Source organism: Colias croceus, chromosome 19 (genome assembly GCF_905220415.1).
Source record: "Colias croceus chromosome 19, ilColCroc2.1".
Lineage (NCBI taxonomy): Eukaryota > Metazoa > Arthropoda > Insecta > Lepidoptera > Pieridae > Colias > Colias croceus.
In genome coordinates this window covers 4,845,186-4,871,055 of record NC_059555.1, presented here as the reverse complement: position 1 = coordinate 4,871,055, position 25,870 = coordinate 4,845,186, and the positions used below count along the sequence as shown (strand labels likewise).

The 25,870-nt window shown below is 34.7% G+C and overlaps 1 protein-coding gene across 1 annotated transcript; it reads left to right on the top strand.

Annotated features, from left to right (window-relative positions):
* Window positions 1-1,979: 1,979 nt before the first annotated feature.
* Window positions 1,980-24,737, top strand: LOC123700496 (citron Rho-interacting kinase-like). The gene is made up of 31 exons (XM_045647731.1): window positions 1,980-2,402; window positions 2,504-2,601; window positions 2,868-3,020; window positions 3,371-3,567; window positions 3,915-4,086; window positions 4,553-4,668; window positions 4,919-5,105; window positions 5,571-5,706; window positions 7,272-7,365; window positions 7,753-7,935; window positions 8,491-8,755; window positions 9,825-9,890; window positions 10,320-10,529; window positions 10,842-10,958; window positions 11,219-11,371; window positions 14,642-14,968; window positions 15,300-15,368; window positions 15,505-15,752; window positions 16,126-16,282; window positions 18,501-18,602; window positions 18,935-19,102; window positions 19,523-19,732; window positions 20,212-20,328; window positions 20,568-20,674; window positions 20,862-20,927; window positions 21,012-21,071; window positions 21,217-21,276; window positions 21,544-21,688; window positions 22,046-22,241; window positions 22,668-22,921; window positions 23,085-24,737. Exons 1-31 carry the CDS (start codon window positions 2,198-2,200, stop codon window positions 24,159-24,161), a joined length of 5,715 nt encoding a protein of 1,904 aa, XP_045503687.1. The 5' UTR covers window positions 1,980-2,197; the 3' UTR covers window positions 24,162-24,737.
* The last annotated feature ends 1,133 nt before the right edge of the window (window positions 24,738-25,870 follow it).

The following is a 25,870-nucleotide window of genomic DNA, read 5'->3' as shown; positions in this document are numbered from 1 at the left end:
CACTCCAACTTGTAGGAACATGTCACTTTACACCGTACCAAGTTTTCAAAATTAAATTTTCGCACTACTTCAACTGATCGTCCTGAAAAAAAAATGTACTACTTACTCCAGTTTGGCAAGTAGCTTTAAAAGTTAGCGCATTTAATAAGGATATAACATATAATGAAGTAAGTGATAAACCACGTTAGAATCCTTATTACTTAATAGAGTAAAACTGACTAGTTGGTTCCATGCTAGCTCCTGCAGTCTTGGGGTTTTATCACGTTTTGCGTAGCATCATTCCTAGTGCATTTTACACATACATGTTAATCGCCTTGTGTCTCGACTGTAAAGGCCCCAGTACACAATGGCCCATGCTGATCCATTGCAGGCAATGCACAACTGGAGGCCACGATCAATTGCTGTTCACACAATGGCCCATGTCTCATTGCTGCCTGGCAAGCCACTTGCGATGGACGTACAGGTCTCAGATTGATATAAATCAATAAACCTGAAAGTTTCTTCATTGCTCCACGATACTGACATTTTAGGCGATCAAATACTATATTTTAATATAAAAATAAAATTCTAGTTTCTCTAATCCGGTCAGCGGTAGGTTACGAACTAAACAATGGCCCATTGTGTGAACACCACAGGCCACGCTACGCCACGATTCCTTTGAAGTGTGCCCAAAAAACCGACAACTCCCCGATTGCGCGCCACGACAGACCATTGCCCGCCATCATATACCATTGCCCCGTGTACACAATGGCAATGGCCTGCAATGGATCAGCATGGGCCATTGTGTACTAGGGGCTTAATATATTTTGACGAAACATTCGTATAGGAGTGACAAATTCATCTTTGATTATCACTAATCGGTCGACGGTCGAAATTCCTGTCTACAAATCGGTTACAGTCGTTACATGTACCTATTTGCGATTCACACGTAACTACATGCGTGTTCGTTATTCGCCTCCTTATTCGTACAATTGTGTAAATGCACCATCACCCTAAATTGCTTCAAAAAATATATTTATTTATTTGTAAAAAAAGTACTAAATAAAAATTAGAAGATAAGCTAAACGCTATAATTCATAACAACGCCCCTCGGACACTACCTATCATCCAACGGCCAAAAAACCCCCTTCTGTAAATAGGGTAACATTATGTTGACAAAACAAAAAAAAATTCGACGCTCTCACACTTAGCTCTCACAGATATTATATAAATTGATAATAATGATTTGTCGTGTAGAGAAATAAAAACAATATTTTGTAAGAATTTTTTTCTTAAAAACTTTAATAAGGACTTAACTTTCATTCAAAAATTTTTACCAATAGCAGAAAGTTACGGAAAATAATTATACATAATCTTCTATTTATTTTCATACTATATATATCAAGTGTATTGGTATAAGAGAAGCTGAAACTCTGAATCACTTATGGTAGAGCCCAAGACCAAGGTAGAGCCATTTTAATAGGCAACATTTGACAGTTCAACATAATTCAACAACGTAACCTAGTAACGACGACATAGAATAACATGATATTTCGTTTTGTTAGAACTGCACATTTGCTTAACTTTTTTCAATTACGATTACATATTTATAATAATGATGACCGATACAAGTAATTTTAAGATTTCATTTTACTGATAAACCATACTAAACATAATAAACAATTTCTGAATTGAAGAACTGACGTCGCTACAATTTTGTGTCAATAAACCTTTTTTCTTTTTAAATACTAGCTCAGACGTTACTCTAAAAATCGAAATCTGACATCTAGAATCGAATGCATTGATTACTTGTGAATAAAAATCATCATAAATTAATAAATTCGATTGACAAATGTTTAAATCCGTATCGATTAATTCACTATAATCGATGTTTTTAAGCAGGTTACCTCTCTTCGTAGATAAAATTGATAGACGTCAAATGTTGCCTATTAAATTGGCTCGACAAAACCACCTAACCAAAACATGAAATTTTCTTTATTATTTTTACACATGGTAACTTTAATAAAGCTATGTCATTTTCCAGCTGTTGTTGTCGCATGTCGCTTGTCAGTGTAAAACAGTTCGGATTTCAAAATAACGGCCATGATCCAGGGTTGTTGCGGAGTATACGGATGCGGAGAGTTATATTTTAACTAAAATAAACAAAGAGAAAATAAGAAATGATGTGTTTTAATTAAATTGAAACAATAGACAGATAATGGAGCCCTCAAAAGATGCAATTGCCGTGCGAATCACGCGTTTAAACCGATTAATAACTGGTAAAGTGACCAACGGAACTAATAAAATAAGCAAGAAAATAGATCGTGAAACTTTGTTGGATGCATTAACCGTGTTATACGAAGAATGCAATGAGGACCCCATCAAGAAAGCTGATGAGCTTGTTCGTATATTTGTGGATAAATGTAAGCGCAAGTTGTACATTGTTTTAGTTTAAAGCTTTCACAAATATATAGAACGGAACAGCATAAGTACTAGATATTGAAATGAACTTGTTTGTTTTCAGATCGTTGTGCCTTGGCAGAACTACGTAGCGTTCGTATCAGTATATCTGATTTCGAGATACTACAAACTATTGGCCGGGGACATTTCGGAGAAGTACATGTAAGAACACTTTATTTTATTTCTATAATTAAGACCTGTTGATCCACTATTATGCTATTCAATATACCAGTCTAAATAAGCACAATACTACAACATTATAATCCTTACATAGTATAAAACAAAGTCAGTTTCCGCTGTCCATAGGTATGGTTAGATCTTTAAAACAACAGACAAACTATTGGGTTGTTTTAAAGAACGAACCAATGCGGGTTCCTTCTTTTATGAGGATGTCATTTTTTTATTCTATCAATGTTCTTTAAATACAGATGGTACGTGAAAAACAAACAGGAGATGTGTATGCCTTGAAAAGTGTTCGTAAAGAGCAAGCTCGCAAAAGGGTTACAGGAGCCGCAGATGAGAGAGATATTCTAGCAACTGCATCAGGACAGTGGATTCCCAAATTGCAATATGCATTTCAGGTATTATACAAACCTAGCCAATAACATGATATATTATAGAAGGGCAGGTGTGCAAGTACACCTTGCTTATTAAAATAGCAGATCATTTATGTTGAAGTTATTTATAGAATGTTTTCTATTTATTTATTTTTATATAAGTCCTATAATGAATACTAACCAGACTTTCCTATCTTTGGAAATTAATAATTATTGTATTAATTTGCATGTTTTGATAAGTATTATATACTCATTTTAAACATTTTAGTAGATTTTGAGCTACTTAATATTTGAAATTATGTATACTGATAGTTTGATAAATATTTTTCTTTTGTTCATGCTCATGAATTATTATATATTTTTTTTGTTTGCAGGACAACAGTAATTTATACCTGGTTATGGAACTATGTAATGGTGGTGACTTGGCAAGTTTCCTGGCCCGCTGTAGTCACCCACTATCAGAGAGAGATGCAGCATTCTATGTAGCTGAAGTTGCACACGCCTTGAAGGCACTGCATGGGATGGGATTTGTCCATAGGGATGTTAAACCAGCTAATATACTGATAGATAGGTATGTATCAAAGACTGCAGTAAATTATGGTTGGAAAATCGCTCTTACAAAAGATCTTATGTTGAAAATATCTATATACTAATTATACTACCACCAATCACACTAAACAAATGGAAAAGTAATTTTATTTCCAATCCCATGTTGGATACATACACAAACCATACTTTTATACTAAATATTTAATTTTTAATTTATTATATTTGCCCTCCAGTACTATAAATTATCCCTTGTCACTCCTATAATATTAATCTTACTTCTTACTCCTAATGACATTTTCATTCCCAATAATCTTTTAACTTAAATTCCATTGAAAATTTTACAAATCTTAAAAACCTTCTGTTTTACAGATGTGGCCACATAAAACTAGGTGACTTTGGTTCTTGCGCCCGTCTCTCAGAGGGCGGGTGTGTGTCCGGAGGCACAGCTGACTACGTAGCCCCAGAGCTGTTGGCCGCCGCCGATTGCGCATCACACACACACACTGTGTGTATGCAGTACTGCCACATTACTACTGCGCTTGTGGGTTCGCTATTAACGCCTTTGATGTAGATTGTAGAACTAATTGTAGTAGACGTAGTGTAGGAGCCTTGAGAATAAATGTATGGAGTTTACTGGATATGTAGAAGTTAAAGTTCCTTTGAAATGAATGTCTAAAATATTTTTAGTTTATGGTCATAAAGAGAGTATTGTGGTAGATTACCTACATTATAATTATTACAAGAACTTTTTTTGTAATTGATACTTAAAATGATGCTGCATGTATGTAGTTTCAAATAGGAATGATACAATGTGAACTTGAATATGTATATTGCATTGCATGTAGAATTGACAATAAATTGATAATCGGCTCAAATATGAACATTGCATACCCAGTTGCAGGTAAATTGTAGATAACAAATGGTATTCTGGAATCTTAACCAAGTATTTTTGTCAAATAGCTATTTTATTTTAGTTTTCTTCATACTAGGATATATTTCTTCCACAGTCTGCATGTGATTATTGGTCCTTGGGGGTCATAGCATTCGAGCTAGTTACTCTCAAACGTCCGTTTTCGTCGAGCGACGATGACTCCGTTGCGCAAGTTCTTAGCAATATACAAACGTAAGTAAGAAATATAAGCAGGCAGATAAATAATGAAAAAATATTCCATAATTAATAATGCTTTAAAATAAGGCCAATCGATAATGCATATTGCACAAAATATAAATAGTTAAATATGTTAAAAATAATTTTAACGTGACATTATCAAATTTATTATATAATTATTATACTTAGATGTGAAGATTGTTCTTCCTGGCAAAAATTAATAATTTTAGGCTATTATCAATTATGTATTCTCTATTACTACCAGGTACGAACGTGATCCATCCTCCGAGCCGCCATTCGATGCCTTACCAAAGGGTCCGTCGAGCGCATGGCGCGGGTTGGTCTGTGGACTGTTGCGGGTGCAACCGGCGAGGAGATACAACTACCTGGACACGCTTAGACACCCGGCGTTAGCGCATATTGCCTTGCACGCTGCTGCTATACGAGATCAGGTAATGTGTTCTCCATATGTTATTATTTAACTAACATTAGAAAGAAACAGCATAGGAGTTTATTGAGAAATTTTAGAAATATCAATGAAGAAATTTGTGTTTTTAGATATTCTGAATTCTGTCAATCAATTATGTTAATACACTATATTATTTGGACTAAATTGAATGTTTCAACTTTAGAATAAATTTTCTCATATTTCTAAAACTACCCACATTACAGAAGAACATTATCATTAGATAAAAAATTATTTTATAGGTTTATTTGTAAATCAAAATTGTCCATCACAATAAAATTACAATACACAAAAAAATCACAAAGTTTGTTTCATACAAATTAGAACATACCCATTTTCTTAACACATCCCTCTGGTAGGATATTGTACGATTATACGAAAGATATACGAAAGATGTACGCCTAGAATACGAATAGAAATAATAAAAAATATATGTATCTTCAAACACCAGGCACCACCATGGGTACCAAGCGTGCGTGGGCCAGAAGACGCGCGATACTTGTCGTCTCCAGGACGGATCACACCACCCGCGTCCACTGCGCCCTTCCGTACGCGACCGCCTTTTGCGGGACAGTTGCCGTTTGTTGGTGAGGACTTTTAAAATATATTTTTAAGCTATTGCATAGCTTCAATCACGGGCCTTGAGCGCGGGGACCGAATCGAGAAATTCCGTAACGAAAAAACCTCACGCTCCCCACTCCGTCGGGCGGAGGTGTGGCTTGAAGGCATAGCATGCAATAGCTTTACCGCGGCAGTCCCTGAGTGACACACGTCGTTTTATTTTATAATATGTAATAATTTTTCATATTCTTTGTTCATATTATACAATGTCTAATGGACACTTTCTTTTTATTACACTATAATTCACACTTCAGCTAGCCGTATTGTTGTTATTGGTACGATAACGATGTTTCTTGCCGGTTCTTCTCCATAGATACTGTTTACCGAAGCGGTGGTAAATGTTAAAAATATGTTATGACGATTCAAAAGTGCTTCTAGAAGAAGTCTAATTGAATAAATAAATGTTTAATTTTGATATAATTCAGAAGTAAGAAAGTTTAGGCGAAGAAAGAATACACTATTTGAAAAATGAATTCTTAACCAGTTTCCAAAAAGTTGTGTTAATTATTTTCTCGAAACATAATTTAGTTTTATTTTCGCTGTAAAGTTCTTATCTAATAAAATTGTTCAGTGTCGTGACTGAAATTCGGTCGTTATTTTTAAACCTTGCATATTATGTTTTCCGGAATAAAAAAAAATTAAAATTTTTTGATTCAGTTCTGTTTTATGATTTGAACCAAATATAAAGAATTAATAAAAATTAGTCACTTAAAAGTATTTTAAAAATGAATAATTCTCGTTCGTAATTTATCAAATCTTTTAAATTTGGTTGAGTCAACATACATTCAAAAGTAAATCTAAAGAATTTAGGGAAAAACGTGTTGTGTGCAATTTAGTAATTATTAACACTTTATGAAAATTATGGCAGGTACTTCATTTATGCACAAAAAATGAACCATTAATTTTTATTTGTGGAATTGGTGATTAACTTTGTGGCAATAAAATATTTATACATATTATATGCAAATATAAAATCAAATAATTGTATTCGCGTTTATATTTGTCCCACCCACTGTCAATATAATAAAATAAGTAAAGGTTATAATTAACAGGATTCATTTTCAAAGAGCTCTTTAATTTTGAAAATTGTTAAAAAAAGAAATAAAAAAAAGAAAACATGTTTTTTTAATATTAACAAACTATGTATTGATTCCATTAGGAACCAAAATCTAGATTAGTTTAAGTTGACTATAATATGATACACTACACATTTTAGGATTGCATTGTTAATATACAAATATCAGATATAATAAAAAATGTATATTGTCCATTGTTAATGATGAATGTGCAACGCATTGTTGTATAGATTCATACAGTATACACTTCATTTGTATTTAACACTTACTATGTCATACATTTGTAAAGTCTGGTTGTTTTCAATATTTATTCAACATTTAAAATATGGTTACTGCTATGTCGTAAATAAGTAGCCAGGTTTTGTGACGTTTAAGTTATTTTTTATTATGAAAGATAGGATGTTAATGTAAAATGTTGTGGTGATATTAAAATGTATATAAAATTTTATCAATAGGATATTCATATGTGGCACCAGAGGAGAGCGAGGAAACAATTAGTAGTTTCACAACTTCCCACGATTGTACCGCAATTGATTTGGCTACTTTTAAGTAAGTATAAAAAAAAATTAAGTAATGTAAAGATGCAATAAGTCGTTTTTATTACATTTTTTTTGGAAATTATACATTTTAAACCAAATTCTTCCAAGTGTCGTTGTAATTTAGTGGATCAGATTAGCAGCTCCACACATTTATCATTTTTAATCCTCTGAAAAACAAGAAGAACATAAGCACTGCATTAATTTTTTCTGTAAAAAATAATTTTTATTATAATATCATTAATCACTCGAGAATTAATCAACGGCGGATTTGAATTTTTCGAGTTTTATTTTGGATTCGTTTCGGCTTGCCTTAGAAAACTTATAAAAAACAGTGGTTGGATCCCGAGCGAGTTTTAATAATACTTAGAAATTATAAATCAAACTATTATTCAATCAGATCAGCGGAAAAACTAGCAACCATTCGCGCTAAGGAAATCGCCTCGCTACAAAGTAAGCTAGCGGCAGCGGAGTGCGAGGCTCACGCGGCGGCGGAGCGCGCGCGCCGCGAGGCCGAGGGCGAGGCGGAGCGGCAGCGGGCGCGCCTGCAGGCCGACATCACCGCGCTGGCGCTGCAGAACAAGTGAGTGGGGGCCGGAGGGATGAAATATAAAATACTAGCTTTCCGCCCGCGGCTTCGCCCGCGTTTTCAAAGAAAAACCTGCATAGTTCCCGTTCCACGTGGGATTTCCGGGATAAAACCTATCCTATGTGTTAATCCAAGTTCTCTATATGTGTTCTAAATTTTATTGTAATCGATTCACTAGTATTTGCGTGAAAGAGTAACAAACATACACACACATCTATCCTCACAAACTTTCGCATTTATAATATTAAGTAGTAAAAGCGTACGTGCGGAGCACACGTGTCAGAAATGAAACTTCTTTGGCAACATTCAAAGATACAAAAATCGTCCCCTTACTGCATAACTTGACGGTATTGCCATGACGCGACCTTGAAATTTTACTCTCAACGAAAATGTACTATCAATATTACCCCTTAAAATAACTGTAACCCCTTAAGTAACTTAAATCAATCATAAAGACTAGACCACACTTAGTGGTAGATTATTACCTAAAAAGATCATGAATCATAAAATTTCACATAACTTCACAAACTATCCTTATTTGTGAACCAGACGTCTGGAGCGTCAACTTGAAGTGGAAAAAGAAGAGCGAATGGCACTAGAAAGGAGCAACCAAGAACTAAGCTCCGGTATCAAAGAGCGCAGCAACGCTGAGATCCGCGCTGTGAAAGCACAAGCGTCAGAACTGCAGAGTGAGAGAGATCTACTAAGAGAAGACATGGCTCGACTAGAAACAAGGGTGCGGGAACTGCAAGTGGAATGCACCAATGCTTTGGCGGCTGCGGAAACTGCAAGGTCGCAGCATAAACATTATAAAGTGAGTTCAATTTTTTTTAATAATTTTTGGACTCATTAATTTACATTTTATGATTTTGTTAGTCATTGTATCCAATCGTAGTACAAAGTACGATAAAGTTTATGCCTGTGAAAATATCGTGGGTAGACTAGCAGTATAAGACATTGCGAAAGTAAAAAATGTAAACGGCCCGGGGGTCATTCTCCCGCCTCATGAAGCGTCATTCCTAGGGAATGCAATCCCGATCCCGCGGGATCCCGATCTCGCGAGATCTCGTGTAATTTTTCGGGATCAATCCCGACGCATCATATGACGAGATCCCGTTCGAGATTGACGGGATTGGGCGGCAGTGGTCAGCGACGCGAAAAAGTCCTTTTGCACGTATATCCACGTCCACGATCTTAGACAAATTAAAAAAGAAATGGATTTGTTTGAGTGTGGAACAAGGGGGTTATTTTTGCAGTTTGCATATAATTGCTTCGCCACGCTGTTGCCAACCAGCGTTGAGTCGGAGAGGGCATTCTCAGAAGTGGGATACATTGCAACGGACATTAGATGCCGTTTAGCAGATGAAACTATTAATACCCTTTGTTTTTTAAGGAGTCATTTTCAAAATATTTTCAGTCATTTTCAAAAATTTTCCTAATTTCCTTTGAAATAAGCTTATTGTTTTGATTACCTAATTTACCTGCGTTAATTTCCTTACAACCTGATTATTATTTAGTTGGTAAATTTATTATTTTAAAGGTTTTTATTTTCTTTCGAGTAATATGTTATTTTAGTTAACCTCACTATCACAAACAAGCAGTTATTAGCTTTTTCAGTCACCTGAATTCAACATTTTTTTTAAATTAGACGGGATCCCGAAAATTCCGGGATCCCGCGGGATTGATATTTCTAATCTCGCGGGATCCCGAATTTTCAATCTCGAGTCGGGATTGCATTCCCTAGTCATTCCGTCATGACGGAACTTATAAAATTTTTCATTTAGGTACAAAATTTTTTGTTTGTATTAATTTATGTTGTCATAATAAAACAAGCTAATTTATTTGACTCTTCCATAACTGAATTAATAAAACACCATCCTCAGGACATTGTACAAAACGTTCAAGATTTACGTCATAGGTGGCTAACAGAAATTAATGTCCGACCTATAGTGAGTTTTTTTTTTGTGGATTGAATTACTTTTATTTCATTAGAATTATTATCATTTATTTAATTTAATAGTTTTTAGCAGTATTAAATGGTATTTTTATAATTTTATCAAATCTTTAATTAAAGTAGTTTTTGTAGTATTGTAGATTTTCGTAAATTTCTATGTAAATTGTAAGTTGTAGGTTTGGTGTTTGGTTTTAGTACTTAGTATTCATATTTATTATTTATAACGTCATTATATTATGTTATGTCTGGTAAGACGGTATTCATTTCATTATTTTTCTAAATTGGATTTGCTTCCAAATCCTCTATTTTTATTATAAAAAAAACGTAGGTATTGCAGTATTGTGATACAACTTTTATAGTCGGAAATGTTTTTCACAATTGTACATTTAGATGTACACGTACATTAATATCAAAACAATAACAGGATTCGCTAGCCAAAGAGCGAGCACTCCGTCGCCAAACGCTTAGTGGGAGCGAATCGGAAGTCGCTCGAGCGGCGGCCGCTGAAGCAAGCGCGGCGCGGGAACTACGCGCACGTACCGCTGCTGAAGAGCGACTTGCTGTGGCCAATGGGGATGTGGACGCACTGCGGGTGGAGCTGGAACGCGCAAGAGATAGCTTGGTGGCTGTGCAGGTGATTATATTGTGTTATACTTACTACTTACTAGCCATAGACCACGTGGTCCGTTGCCAAACGCTCAGTTAGAGTGAATCAGACATTTCGAGGTGCGTAGCTCATCTCGAAACGCACGCACTGCGGCCAAAGAGTGTCAAAGGGGACGTGCATGTGCGTTCACACACGTGGCTGGCTACGTTCTAGCGGTTTATCATACTGGTTTTGCTATGTCAAAGCGAAATGTTTGGGAATGTTTTGTATTAGTTTATTAGTTGAACCTTATGTTAGCCTGATATTCGAAATAAAGCCTTTGTTAAATCTATTTTATAGGACTCAGCACGCGAGAAGGATCGTTTGGTTGCATCAACTAGTCAGCATCTGCATGATGCGCAAACACAGCTGGCACAGGAGAAGATGAAAAATTCATCACTGCAAGCACAAGTTCAGGTACATATTAAAATATTAAATTCATGTAACCATTTGTTAAAACACAAATTTCTTAGCATTTCGTAATTTCTACAGATGCCAAAATATTTGAAATTTTTTAATGCAACCTGTATTTCTACACTTCTCTAACTTTTAAAAAAGATTTTAACAGGTACAATTTATACTTGATTTTGATTTGATTCTCCTGTATTTTTATTTAAACTAATTAATTTGTATTAATAACTATTGGCAGTCTTTCATATTATATTTCTTTAATTAAGGAACTGGAGCGCGGTATAGCTGCAGCGGCTCAGCGCGAGGCAGCGCTTGAAGAGCAAAGTAATAGAACTGAAGTGAGGTTGCAGCAGCGGCTTGAAGCGGCTGAAGCGCGAGCGGCGTGCGCGCTGCAAGATGACGCTAGGCATAAGGAGAAGGTATTATACTATTCATTCGTTATTAAATTAGGTGGAATTATTCAATAACTCAGACCCCGGAATCACAGACACAATCAGTGCCGTCTTTACCATAGGGGCACAGGGGGCCAGTGCCCAGGGCCCCCCATCGTCAGGGGGCCCCCCTGGAGGAGATGTAGGACTGACAATTTTTCTCACATAAATCTCAAAATATTTTATTAAAAAGCAATACAGCTTTTTAATGCCAGAACGTCAGATCATTTTCAGATTTATTCGAATCAAAACATCTATGTTATTACAAGGTTATTACATGGAATAATTCGAGTGATTCGAACACCATTATAATTAACTTATCAGACATTTACTCGAATTATTTATTTACTTATTAACGTAATATAATATATTTTTACTTGAATTATTTTGAGATTTATGAAAATTACTAACAAGTCTAAGTTTACAGAATAGCATACAAGGGCGTTGTGACAAAACTTTAATCTCTGGGCCTCTAGACAAGTGGCAGAAACGCTAGAGAATAGAATCCACTATTGATACTAATTGATATAAGCTTATGACGTTTTGCTAATGTTTCGGTCACACTACCGAGGACGACGACGACCACGACCAAAATTCCCATCCAGTCGAAATTTGGTGAAATTATTAAAAACACAATCTATACTTAATATAATAAAGCTGAAGAGTTTGTTTTTTTGTTTGAACGCGCTAATCTCGGGAACTACTGGTCCGATTTGAAAAATTATTTCGGTGCTAAATAGTCCACTTCTTTGGCAAGATTATAAGATACCAAAATCGTTGAATTACTCCATGACGTTACGGTATTGTTATGATGCGACCTTGAAATTTTACTCTCAACGCGCCTAAAGAAGTTTCACTTCAAAAATATATAAAAATTTCCCGACCTTCTGTTACTACGAAAAAATTTTTTCCTAAAAGTCAACAGATATAGGTTTTTCGTGATTTTTACCGAAACGGTAAGTTTTATCATATAACCACTTTCACCCAAATTGTAGATCATAAAATTGTCTATACAAAAGAATCAATACATTATTTTCCTAAGATGTAGCTTCCTACCATTTTCTAAGATATAACGATTTATAAACTCATCCCATCCTTATAATATGCACACGTTTCTTAAATCACTTCACACCTAAATGATTTTATGATAAAACTTATCGTTTCAGTATAAATCGCGAAATCACCTATTTTTTTATTTATTTATAACCTGGAATATGTTTTTTAATTCACGTACCGGAATGACAGTTAATTTTGAATTTTATTTTTAGTAATCCTTAATCCTTTGAACAATTTTACTAATTTTCTGCTGGATATGAAATTTTGTAGTTTTGAAGGTCCTAGAATTTAGTGAACTCTGTTCACACCGGACCATTTCTATACGAATAGATGACAAGCGTTTTGACTTTTGCCATTTGCCTAGGCTTTGAATAAATTATGTTAATAACGCACGCAATAATTTTGATCAATATGAAACGGCTACGAAATAAAAAAATCCAGATGCAAATTAAAAAGATAAATTTGAAAAAGAGAAAGTTATAAATTTATAAAAAATAGAAAAAATTCGATCACGAGGCGGGACTCGAACCCGCATCCTTCGCGCCATTCCGGGGCGGATGCTTGACCAACTCAGCCACTCGTGACCCGCCGGAGCAACCGAATTTATTCTATTCCTTCAGTTTTATGTGTCTTAAGGAACACACCGCACGCCATCTATTGAGATGATTTAACAACCATCTCAACCAATATGAAGCACTTTTCAGTGAATACAATATTGTAACGATGGAACACAACCTTTTTTGTTGAATTTATATTTTATTTATAAAGCATTTGACTGCTATAAAACCTAAAATATAAATTCAAAGAGAAAGGTAATTTGAAAAAGTAATTCTTAAAATATTTCTTAATTAAATTTAATTAAAGTCAACTTTGGAGCGCCATTACAGCAGCAGCGTTTCAAATGAATTATATAAAAAAAAAATAAGGAAAAAAAGTTTCCTCAAAAGACCATATTATAATACAAGATTGGTCATAAGTAACTTTTTTGTAAAATGTATAAAAAAATGGAGCAAAAATTTTACATAGAAATTTTCTTTAAGTTTTCTTATTACTTCTTTAAGTTTCAATTTAGGGCAAAAACATATATAATTGTGGGAAAAAATTTGCGTACCTAGTTTGATTTCTTTATATTTCAAAGGGGCCCCCAATTCTTGTGTGCCCAAGGGCCCCGGCATAGTCTAAGACGGCCCTGGACACAATAGAAAATCTATTGTGTCGTGGACCGATCGGGCCGCTTGGGGCTCAATGGGTTAAGATGTTGTTCAATCTTGAGGAGAAATGAAATCATATAGGAAATTTATTATTAGCAAGGCAACATTGAAGATTAGAAAAAGTAGAAGGTTAAAATTTCTGTTTCTTTTGACTAAACCTTGTGTGAATATCGCCTTTTTTTCAATTTTTTCATCCTTTTGAAAATCTATGCATGACAATATTTTAATAATAGAAATGTTTATTGTTTAATTAAAATACAGTTAAATAATTACATCTTTAAATTTGTCATACATCCTTCTAAGTGAAGTTACAAAATGAGAATAGAAATTGATAACGCATTCTCGATGCAACTTAAGATGTCAGTAAGATACTCAAGATAATAAATATATGATAGATAAAAATTTTTTGGCTAGATAGTAAGATTATACCAGTTCGTTCTTGAAACTCTGGTGATATATTTATACCGTTTTCTTGAAAGTCTATTCAATATTATTGTTTTTACTGATAATGTGAAAAATATAAATCAGTAAAAATGTATTTTTTTAGTGTTCATAATATTATCTCGTATGGTTTAATATGGCAAAATGTTACAATATCAGATGTTTACAGCATCAGTAAGTAATCAATTATTTTTAGCTTGAGGAACAAAGTAATTATTATAAAATTATGTTTTATAAATTGAACTAACAAAAGATCTTGGACTCATAAAACAAAAAAAAAATTAAATTGCGTGTGATTGCTTATAATAACAATTTTTGTATTTATGCAAATAGTTTAGTAAAAGGGGTATAAAATATTCTTTGTGAAACACCAGCTTTATATTAAAGTAATTTTAATGATACATTTTAGTTGGCTTTTAAATTTATTCTAGTTATTTTGTCTAAATAAATTATGATAATATGCATTGTGTATGTTAAGGAGTGTGTTTTTGTTTATTTCCCTCACTTATCTTTCGTGAAATAAATCACAAAACAACTTATTATTCCACAGGTCACCACATTAGAACAACTGGTTCGTCAATTGGAACGCGAAGTGAGTGCTATGGAGAATCGTGCATGCGTCAGATGCATAGCGCACGACGCAGCAACTGCTAACGCCAACAAAGTCAACAGCAACAACATCAGCAGCAACAACATCAGCAGCAACAACATCAACAGCAACAAAGTCAACGACAACAACAACGCTGCGACAAACACGTCGGACTCGGATATTCGGTTGGATTCAAGGAGCGATACGGAGAGTGTTGCGGATGCTCATGTCAATGTGCAAGTTACGGTGTTGAAGGAGCAATTGGAACGGGCTGAAGCTCAGTTACAGGTAATTATAACGTGACTTGGATTTATATGTATAGGTGTAAATTGTTGTTTGAAAGTGGATACTGTCTGTGGTGACTATTGTGGTCATAAAAAAAATATGTTTTCTACGTTTTATTTCTAAGTTTCAAGAAGATTATGTACGAAAGGTTTGAAAATGTTGATTTATTTTGCCAATTTAACCATATATACCATATAAACCAAGATAAGTTTTTTAAGTTTTCCAATTCTATCGTTCCAGTTCCCAGACATATGAAGGGAAAATAGAAATTACCTTTTTTCCTTAGATATATTTATTTATAATAATATCCTATTTCTATTTTATATATGTTCAGGCACGTGCCGATGAATTAGCTGCTCTGCGTCAAGAAGCAAGAAGTGCGAATCTCGCCAGGTGGCGAAAAGTAAGTTTTCTTTTTGTAATTTTAATACGATTTATTTTTTTCCTGAATAAGGTACATATAAATTTTTTAATATCAAATTAGATATATTTCTTCAATATATTAATTAAGCTGGTAAAAAATAATGTAATTTTTACAGGAAAAAGAATTTAACGATCTGTCATTAGACGCTAAGGTCACAGCGCGGGATCTTAAACGTGCTGAAGAAAGAATATCGACCTTATCAGAAGGACGTAAGGTCGCTGAGGAAAAGGCGTCGAGACTTGAGAAGGAAATAGCCACATTGAAGCCTCAATACGAGCAAACAAAGAAGGAAATGGAGAGGTATCAGGAGCAGTTGAACAAATTGCAGAAAAATTATGATGTGCTACAAGCTGAAGTAGACAGGTATTGTATTTAATTTCTTTTTCTCTTTTACTCTCGGTTTCGTGATAAAAATGGGCGCGGCGTTAGCATAGCATAGCATATCTAATAATTTAATTTAATTAAATCTCCAAATTAACTTAATATTGTACTAAGAGACATTGGCATATTATATGATATCAATAAAATTCAATTCCGACTTTTATTAATTCATAGACTGTTTGTTATAGTGGTTGTTATATGGAGCTTTTAACCGATATTCTCCTGTTAAAATTAACTACGAACAAAATAGATCTTATTACGGTCCCGATAAATTCACTTACCACAAGAACAAATACTGTCTGAATCCCCATACCATATTTTCAGACGTTATTAATTAATAAATAAATATATTTAGGTCTCGCAACGACATCCGCAAGCTTCGCAGCGAAGTACAGTACAGTGAGAAGCGCAGAATGCACGCGGAGGAACAAGAGGAGTTGTCGTCGCGGGAACGGGCGCAGTTGCGGGACGAACTGTCGCCGCTTAGAGCGCAGAATAATGAACTGCTGATGGTCAGTTGGAATTATAATATATCTTTAATCTGTATAAATAAGATCTCTGAACAATCAGAAAGAATTTCACATACATATGTCACATAGGAAATAAGATTTTTTTTATTTTTATAACAAAAATAATGATTTGTTGCCACATAAATTGTGTTGAAAATTTTTTTGAATATTTTTTGTCATTTTCTGGACATGTTTCAAACTGGATGGGTGAATATAGGTATCAGTTTGCCCATAAACTTACCACGTATCCCTACAGGTGAATATATATGAATATGAATAAACCAAATATATCTGTTAGCTCTCATTTCGTAATCTCTTAATTCCGTAGCAATACCATCGTTTGATTTGCCTTTACCACAGAACAGTAAGAACATAATAGAAGTGCTATAATGTCATCATTAGTATGAAAACCAGTGTCGCCAAACCCACACATTTAAACCGATAGTTATACACTACACTACAAGTAAACTATGCCTTTGATTGGACAGCTTAATTTGAGTAAAAACTGACTTAGGTTATAAATTCAGCATTACAATATGTACCCTAACGAACCAAGTTACGGTTTATTTTAGTATAACATCCCTAGGTATATTAGCTGTTTTGTTTCTCTTTGCTCAGAAATTCCAAATTCGAAAACATTCAGCTATTCCACAACAGATGGCGTTGGTTTTCAATACATATAACTTTGAACCTCTACACATAAAGATAAGGTTGAAATTTGTGTCACTCTAAATTAATGACATTAACTTGACATTAACCTGATGCTATGCTCTAAGGGATGTCAGCCTTGTTATCGATAATTCACAAATAAATATATTTTTGTGCATTTTTTTTTTCTTTCTATTATATGAGTATAGGATAATGTGTCACATTTTGGAGTATGTTTATTACTACTAAGTACGTCTTTTCATATTATTATATTTAAATAAAAAACGGAATAGAATAGTATAAATCTATATTTACAAAACAAACAGAAAATATGCATTATTTTAAATCTTGGAACTGCCGTAGGTTTGATGTATGTTCGGCATCCAGTTAACTCGTCACGTTGCATTTATTATTCATTTCTCTTTTAAATTAGGCTCTTTCGAAAACCTATAAATAAATAGGACAAATGAAAGCTAAGGAAAAATAGAATAAAATTTAATATTTAAAATGTTTGTCTTTTCTAAAGTATCGATACTGTCGATATGCGCCACATGCATCACTAATCCGACATTCGTTTGTTTATTTCAATAATATTCCAGAAAGTCTTGTTTGCTGTTCAATCTATATTAGTACTTATTTCTTATCGATTAAGGTTCATTTTGACTTAATATTTTTATAAATTTTTGACAAATTACGACAAGCGAAGTTGTAACATAAAATATATTTAAAATAAATTAAAATAAGACTTACCGATGGTATGAAATGCCTCGATTGCTGATATTATTTCGTCTGCTATCATTTTTCCACTCTAATACCGAACAACACGCTCTAAATAATGAATAAATATGGAAATAAGGTTTGACAGTTGACAACCGACTCGAATATTTTTCTGCGCACAACTGAGAGCGAGTTAGGTGATCTTACCTTACTAGTGACACGTGGGCCACGCCCACATCGCACTTCTATTATGTTCTTACTGTTCTGTGGCCTTTACCTTACTCATGACATAATAATGGCAATGTTTATTTATTATGACACTAGAGATTTTGGGCCATTGTCCACTTGTTTATAATTACTGTTTATACTTACGTATCAATTACTATAAACAAAATTGAAACCAAACAAACATTACCTACACAAATGAATTCATCATAGATTAAATTCAATATCGATATGGGCTGTGTCAGTTTTACCTCTCTACCTAAGGGACATGGTTAATTTTAATGAAGTAAATATGGAGAGTACATACAATAGTTTTATGAAGCCAGCTGTATGGCCGAAACCGAGTAGTTTGAGGATAAGAGGTCGGTGGGCGCAACGTATGAGAGTCGCGTTGGTTGGGGATTTGATGGAGGGACGGTGTCGAGCGGTTGATGCTGCTCTGGCTGCATTGCACGCACATTTAACTACTGTGAGTAAATTGGAAGATGAAATGGAAACAAAGAAGGGAAAAAGGGATATTAATTGTTTCTTAGATTATAATAAAACAAATATAATTATGTTTAAACAACTTTCAGTGACATGTAAGTGATTTACTTGTAGCGATTATATTAACTTTTTTTTCTGTTGGTAGAATAATAAAGCATTGCAAGAAGCTTGTGGCTTACTGGAGGAACAGCTGACTGATCTGGAGAAACTTGCAGACATTCATGAAATGAAAAACAAAGAACTTGAGGTATGTTTTAAATCTTAATTGTAATGTTAATTAATTAATTGTTAATTAATTTACGTTGATTCCTAACCGCTTATATAAAAATTATTTATTTTATTTTATTTACGTGTAAAATTTAAGTTTTAAAGTTATTTATCAAGATACACACAATAAAATTGTATTTTTTGAAGTAACACATTTAGAAATATACTGTCTTACCACAAAAAAATTTAGCCTTTAATTTTAGGTTTTGTCGTATTTAACATAGGCAATACTAAAGTGACAGATCCCTGGTTAAAAGTTAGACTGTGTTGAAATTGTTGTGCGGTAAGACCATTAATATCTGGTGTGTGTAGGGTGAGGTGCAGCGCATGCGCAGCGAGCTAGACGCGTGCCGCGGGCGCGCGGCCGACGCGGAGCGGCTGAGCGCCGAGCGGGCAGCGAGCGCAGCGCGCGCCGCGCAGAGAGAGGACGATGCGCAAGAGCGGCTGGCTGATGCGCTTGCGCAGCTCGATTGCTTGAAGGTGAGTCGAGAAGGACATAGATATTTTAGTTTTGTACTCTACTGAATAAATTTATAAAATAATTTAAGGTAGTAATGATGTATGATGGGGTAATTCCAATACAATGAAATTAACACGTAACTAGTGATTGATTAAATAAATATTCAGAATGCTTTTATATATCGATATGTTTCCATAAAATACATTCACAATACGTACTCATTGCAAGGAAAAAATCATCTAAAGAGGAATTTAAGTTTTTTTTAAGTAACCCCACTTCCGCATTACCCTCGACGATGCACTATATCTACTTACATGAATTGATGCTATAAAAAATATAAACATATCCACTATTTTTAGAATCTTAAAAATTAACAATCAGATTGAAATTTTACTTTTGAATATAAATGAATTAATTACTTTTATATTTAATATCGCCAGGATCGTTTGGAGAACCGGGAGGCTCTCGTATCAGAGCTAGAAGGGCGCGTGGCGAACCTAGAGAGCGAAACTGCGGCTCAAAGCGCAGCACTCGCTTCAGCGGCGCGAAGACTTCGCGATTTGCAAGAGGAGTGTTCGGCGTTGCGTACACGCGCATTGCATGATCATTCGCTAGCGTTGCGGTTGCAAGCCAGCCTAGCTGACCAACAGGTATACAACCACACCACATTATGATAACATTAAGGAAATATGTGTAAATAAAAAAAAATTGAACGTGGATTATGGCCTGTACCCGCATAGATAACCCGTAATTCTGCAGAGGGAATATATTGTTCTGGTGATGATGTGTGAAAATTCTAATGTAAAAATATCAAATAAGAAAAGCAAAGGACACTTGATAACGTTGCTTTATTCTCATATTATTGTAATAAATATTTCGATAATTTTAAGTGTACAGGAAATCTACATTTTTATTGAAAATTAAATTATGGATGTTGCGACACCTCGCTCTGAATCGCGCAAGCGAAATGATTTTGCTACAGAGCATAAATACAAGTTTCCAACATCATTCATTGGGGCCTTAACGGTCGACCAGTCGAGTTGACTGATCGAGGATCCTCCCTTTTTCGATGGAGAAATTCCACCTTCCTTTCTCCACATGGATGCATAATAATTCTAAAACAACACAGGAAGAAGCGTGTGCGTCCCGCGAGGCGCACGAAGCGGCGGCGGCTTGGTGGCGCACGCGGGAAACTAAAGCTGACGCTACTATACGCCAACAGGCCAAACTCATCGATTTCCTGCAGGTATACTATATTATAATCTATATTCTATACCAATGATGCCTATATACTTTCTAGAAAAAAAATAACAAATATTTACATTAATCATGTAGTAAGATTTTCATATTATGTATTGTTTCACACCCATTGTTTATTGAAGATTTTAGCACAATCAGAAGTATCATTTTTGTTATGGCGACGATACTTTTTTGGATATTTATAATTATAAACCAATTGTTAAAAATCCATTTTGGTGTTCATAGGCAAAAGTAGAAGAGGCTGGGCGAAAGAAATGTTCGTTAAGTAACAAGTTGTTTGGAAGGTCGGGCCGGCGGACAGCGGCATCACCACCGCTTCTACGAGTTAACAGGTTCAAATTTATTCATATTATAAATTAAAAACTTTAAAGTCAGAAATTTTACGTTCAAGAATAATTTTTCTGTGATATGACTTTATTACCTATAGTTATTTGTTTTTAAGTTGAGTCAATTCATAAATACCTTTTTCAAAGTAAATCATTGTCACGTAAAAATTAACATAATATGTTTCACTTTCAGAGAATTACGCGAAGAAGTAGAAAGGTTGCGCGCTAAACTGTCTGCTGCTAATTTATCTAATCATAGGTAAGTTGTAAAGGCAAATTTATTATAATTATATTATTAAGAGATTGCATACTTATTTAAATAAAAAATGATTTTTTTTTTCAGTATTCCACCAACACCAAAGCGAGAAAGGTCTGGAAGCAAAGTCAAGAAACTGTCTAATGGGTATAGTAATCTGTATTTTGTTAATGAATAATCTTCCACCGATGCTTTAAATGTGTTTAACTTCAAATATACTTTTTTTTTCTTAATTAATATAATCTTTCCAAAATGTGCTAAACCCTAATGGGTATTATTTCTACTGTTTCAGCCCCTTGAACTTCGAATTAAGCGATAATGTGCCAGAGAAGGATTCTTTATTAGTTATATGGTAAGTAAAACCATCAAAAGATGGACGTATCAAACTATTACAAAATATTATGCGTTTCAGTTCACATCATTTTTAACGTTGCAAATACATATACGTATACGCATTTTACGTATTAAAACGAAAAGCTCAAATTACAAATATCTTTTTAACGGATTTTAAAAAGGTTCTCAACATGATTGGCATTTGTTCAATGATAAGTTATAAAAATTGAATGATAAACTTTTTAATATTTTCTATGAATATAAAAAATTTCCGTTTAATATTCAGGGCTGATGGTACACGAGAGCGTATGATAGCGAAGTACAGTGACGGTGCGCTAGTGTTGAGTAACGAGCAACGCGAACTGCGGGCACATCTATATGCTCAAGACGCTACCGACTTGCCACACAATGAAGCCAACCGGGCGTTTATGGTGAGATGTTATTTACTTATGTTATGAATAATTTTGGTTTAAAATTGTTCTAAATGATAAAAAAATGTAGCAAGTGTAAAAATATTGACAAAAATTTTTGTACTTTTTTTTTGTTAAGAGAGGAGAATGTCATTCATCCTTATTTAACATAAAAATACCAGAATGAGGCAGCTTTTATAACTACATAGAGTAGGAATTATGATTATGTTACATGTTATGTACAGCACTGTATAGCTTAAGCTGTATGATTTGCTCTAGCTGCTAGAGTCTAGATATTTTTTGTTAGCTCATAATAACCTCAATATATGTTATTGTTTGACGTGATAATAATTTATTTAAAAAACTTTATTCTCTCAGGTAAAACTAGAACAATCAGCGCTTGGCACTCAAACAGTGACTGTAGTATGTTCAAGCATTCCCGACCGCAGCGAGTGGCTTTCGCGTCTCGCGTCACACGCAACACGAGTAACGGGATACGTGCCTGAAACATTGTTGTCGAGGGAAAAGCCGGCTGATGCGGCCTTGTATGTCGCGCCCAATGCTGTTGCTATCGGTATGTTCTTTAGATAAATAGGTAATATATAATAAAGGTATAGTAGGTAAGAATATTATCTAATATTGTAAAGAATAGACAAACAACGGCAGTGACACAAAAGTAAAACATCTCATACCCATGAAAAGATCCATTATGATGCGCATTAGGTCACTTCAAAATGTACATATAAATTCCGATAGATAGCGCTATATTAAAAGATAAGAGAACGAAATATATTAATTTTTAGAAGAAGATGATAGATGAAAAAAGAAAAGATGATGATGAGTTCATCATCATCTTTTCTGAGTAGAAGAAAGAGATGTTGGATAACCTAAATAAATAAAATAAAAAAATAAAATGATAGAATTTTGATTTATACGAATGCTTTATTCAGTCTGCATAGGGACTTCTTCTTATGGAATAAACAATGTCATTATTCCCCAGGTTACCCCGACGGGCTGTACTCGCTCCGCGGTTCAGTATCCATAGAGTGGGAAGGCTGTCCGTCCCCCGCACTCGCGCCAGTAGCGCTACTGTCCTGCTGCGCTGGCCGAGCGCTGCTACTGGCTGATGGAAGGCTGGCACACACTGGCCTGTTAGCGCTCGGCTCGGCGCTCAGGAGAGCCAATAGCCTGAAACCGGCCTTACCTGTGCGCACGCTGCGCTTGAGTGACAATACGAAGCCGCATTTGATTAAGGTATGTATGTGCCTTAAGATACTCATTTTCGAATTGGTGATAATCATGTTTTTACAGTAGTAACAATTAAAAAAGTAACTATTTGATTTCAATTTGCTGTGGATAGTATTCTGTTATTAGTTTTTGTATGCAATTTAATGTAATTTTTTAAATATTTTTACAGGCAATCTCAAGCGATGCGAGCAACACGCACGGCATCTGCGCGGCCATAGCGTGCGGTCGCAAAGTGTACCTGTTGAAATTCGACGCGGCTGACGCTGAGTTCAAAGCTATTCGTTCTCTGACCGTCGACCGACCCCCCACTTCCCTCCTCCTAACACCCAAAGCCGTTTACATCGCGGGAGAGAAACCTCTCAAAGTCAATTTACCCTCAGGAGCCCTAGAAACATACGGTATGGAAGAGCCAGTCGTTGCTGCAGCTGCTAAAAAGCATTCACCCCCTAAAGCAATAGTTCTTATAAAAGAAAAACCACTCGAAATCCTCCTCTGTTACGCTGAATGTGGTGTCTTTGTTGACGAAAATGGCAAACGGTCTAGAAGCGAAGACCCCAAATGGAGTTCAGCAGTGCACAGTTGGGAATATATCAGTCCGTTCCTATATGCGGTGGGCGAAGACAGAGTTACCATTATTTATCTCAGTGAAGATGCGTACCGAGCCCCGCCCTGTACGTGCGACACGACATCACTCGCGTCCACAGCATCTGAATGTTATTCTGCCCCAGAAATATTCAATTATAAAGTTGACGAACCATGTCTCTTAGGAAAAGCCCCAGGTGGAATTATAATCCGGTCGAAAACAGATTCCGGCTATGGAGTCTCTATCGTCGAAGGCATGGCGGCATTTAAAAGTATCGGGGCGTCTCTAGAATCTTTAGCGACCTTCTCTAAAGGGTCCTCGACGGATTTAACTCAGTCACTCACAGATCTGTCGCCACAAGATGATTCTCACGAAAGCGTAGAAGTTACCACGGGATTCCTGGCCGATATCAGGAACAGAGCGAAACAATTGCGCACCAAACAGAGAAAAGAAATGCAAACTATACAGTCTTCCGATGATATAATTAAGGAGATATTGACGACGGAAGTTGGGTTGAGACGGCCGTCGACCGGCAGGCGCTCGCCGGTTATATCAGAGTTTGATTCAGATTCTGAATCTGACAGCGAAGAAGGGACAGGTTCAACCAAAAATACACAAGATGTATGCGCAGAAATATTTACAAGACAGGTTCGATTTCAATAATAATTAGTGTTTTTATTTTTATTTTATTTGATATTTTTAATGCCACTAAACATAATAATGTTCCAGTTATTGTAACACCAAACACGGATTATCCGAAGATATCAAACAATATTTAATGTGTCATAATTTGGATAGTTTTGGACTGAAGGTAAACTGTTTGTATGTATTTCGATACCTCCTACTTTTTTAGTCATTAATAATAATGTTATAATAATTACGATATTTATTTAGCTTTAACCAGTAGACGTAAGTTGTAAGATTAATTACAATTATGTATGTACTTAATAATAATTATATTAATTTTGTAAACGTCTCGATTTTAGGTTTTGGATAAACTTTATTCTTAAGTCATGTTTTAGTTTTGACTAAATTTTAATTTATTGATTTTAATTAATATTAATACTTGCCTTTCGAAATTCTCGAATATATTGATATTTTTCTAACTATTGTATTATTGAGTACTGTGATTTGATAAAATATTATCTAATGTGTTTAGATAAGTCTTCATTGTATGTAAGTACGCAAGTGTCGTCTATTATTTGTATTATTATTATAACAATAAAAGAGTAATTTTTTTTAAAACAATGGTTTCATTTCTCAATAATCCCTGCTCAAACCAAAAGTTGACATCAATATGAATATTTAACATACCTTACAAGTTACAACAACTTAATACATACTTTTTCTTTTCGCCCTTTTTCTTTTATTCAGGAGTAATACATACAAATAAAACAGAAAAAAGGTTTAAAGATCAGACGAGCACCTATTCTGGTGTACCTACTATTATAATTTAACGTTTCCTTTTAAATTGGTATATTGCACAGAAAGGGCTAAAATTACTCATATACAAAAAGTGCTCCTACGCGGACGCACTCTTGACTGCACATAAGTTGTGTAGTTGTTGTTGGCTGTAACAAAAAATTTAACTTATAGCCGGACTCTAACCGAAAGAGCAAGAGAATGAGTATATCATTAAACCAACTGTTCTAAAATTCTTGTTTTTGGAAAGCTAGCTACCGTACCATGACTAGCGACAGAAATAAGTAGTTAAAAAATACATATCAATATAATAATACATTTTTCGTACAGTGAGTCTACTACGAGTGCTTGGAGCATTTATATTATTATAGAAAATAATAATTTAAATTGCAATATGAGCAAGCCTTTTTTATTCGATTTAGTGTCTTAGTCATAGTTCGTCTACCCAAACTTAAAAAAAAAAAAGTATCTAAGTACAACAATTAATATCCATTAGAAAAATTAACACTCGAAAGTCGTTAGCCGATACAAAATAATGTGATAAAAACTAAAAGCGCACGCACGATTATCCGTACGCGTGCAACGGTCAGTGTTGCGAACTGTGTTATGTGTACTTTGTGCGCTTGCAACACTGGCTCATCGCACACACTGTGGCTAGAGAAAAAGCGCGCAACCGCCAATGGCAACCGCCGAGCTTTTTTAACTCTATGAAATGTTTACTTTTTCCATATTAATTATTATGTACTCACATAATATTTATTTATGGTACTATAGGTTTTAATCTTTTTGTATGAAAGAAATAACCGGGATAATAAATACCTCGGGTATAGTTTGCTAGTTACATCCTATTTTATACTACTGCCACATCCTGAACCCATGATACAAATCCTTGCAAATTGTTGTAGGTACGCTATTCGCTACTGTCGAAATTAATGCGGTTCCTTTTCGTT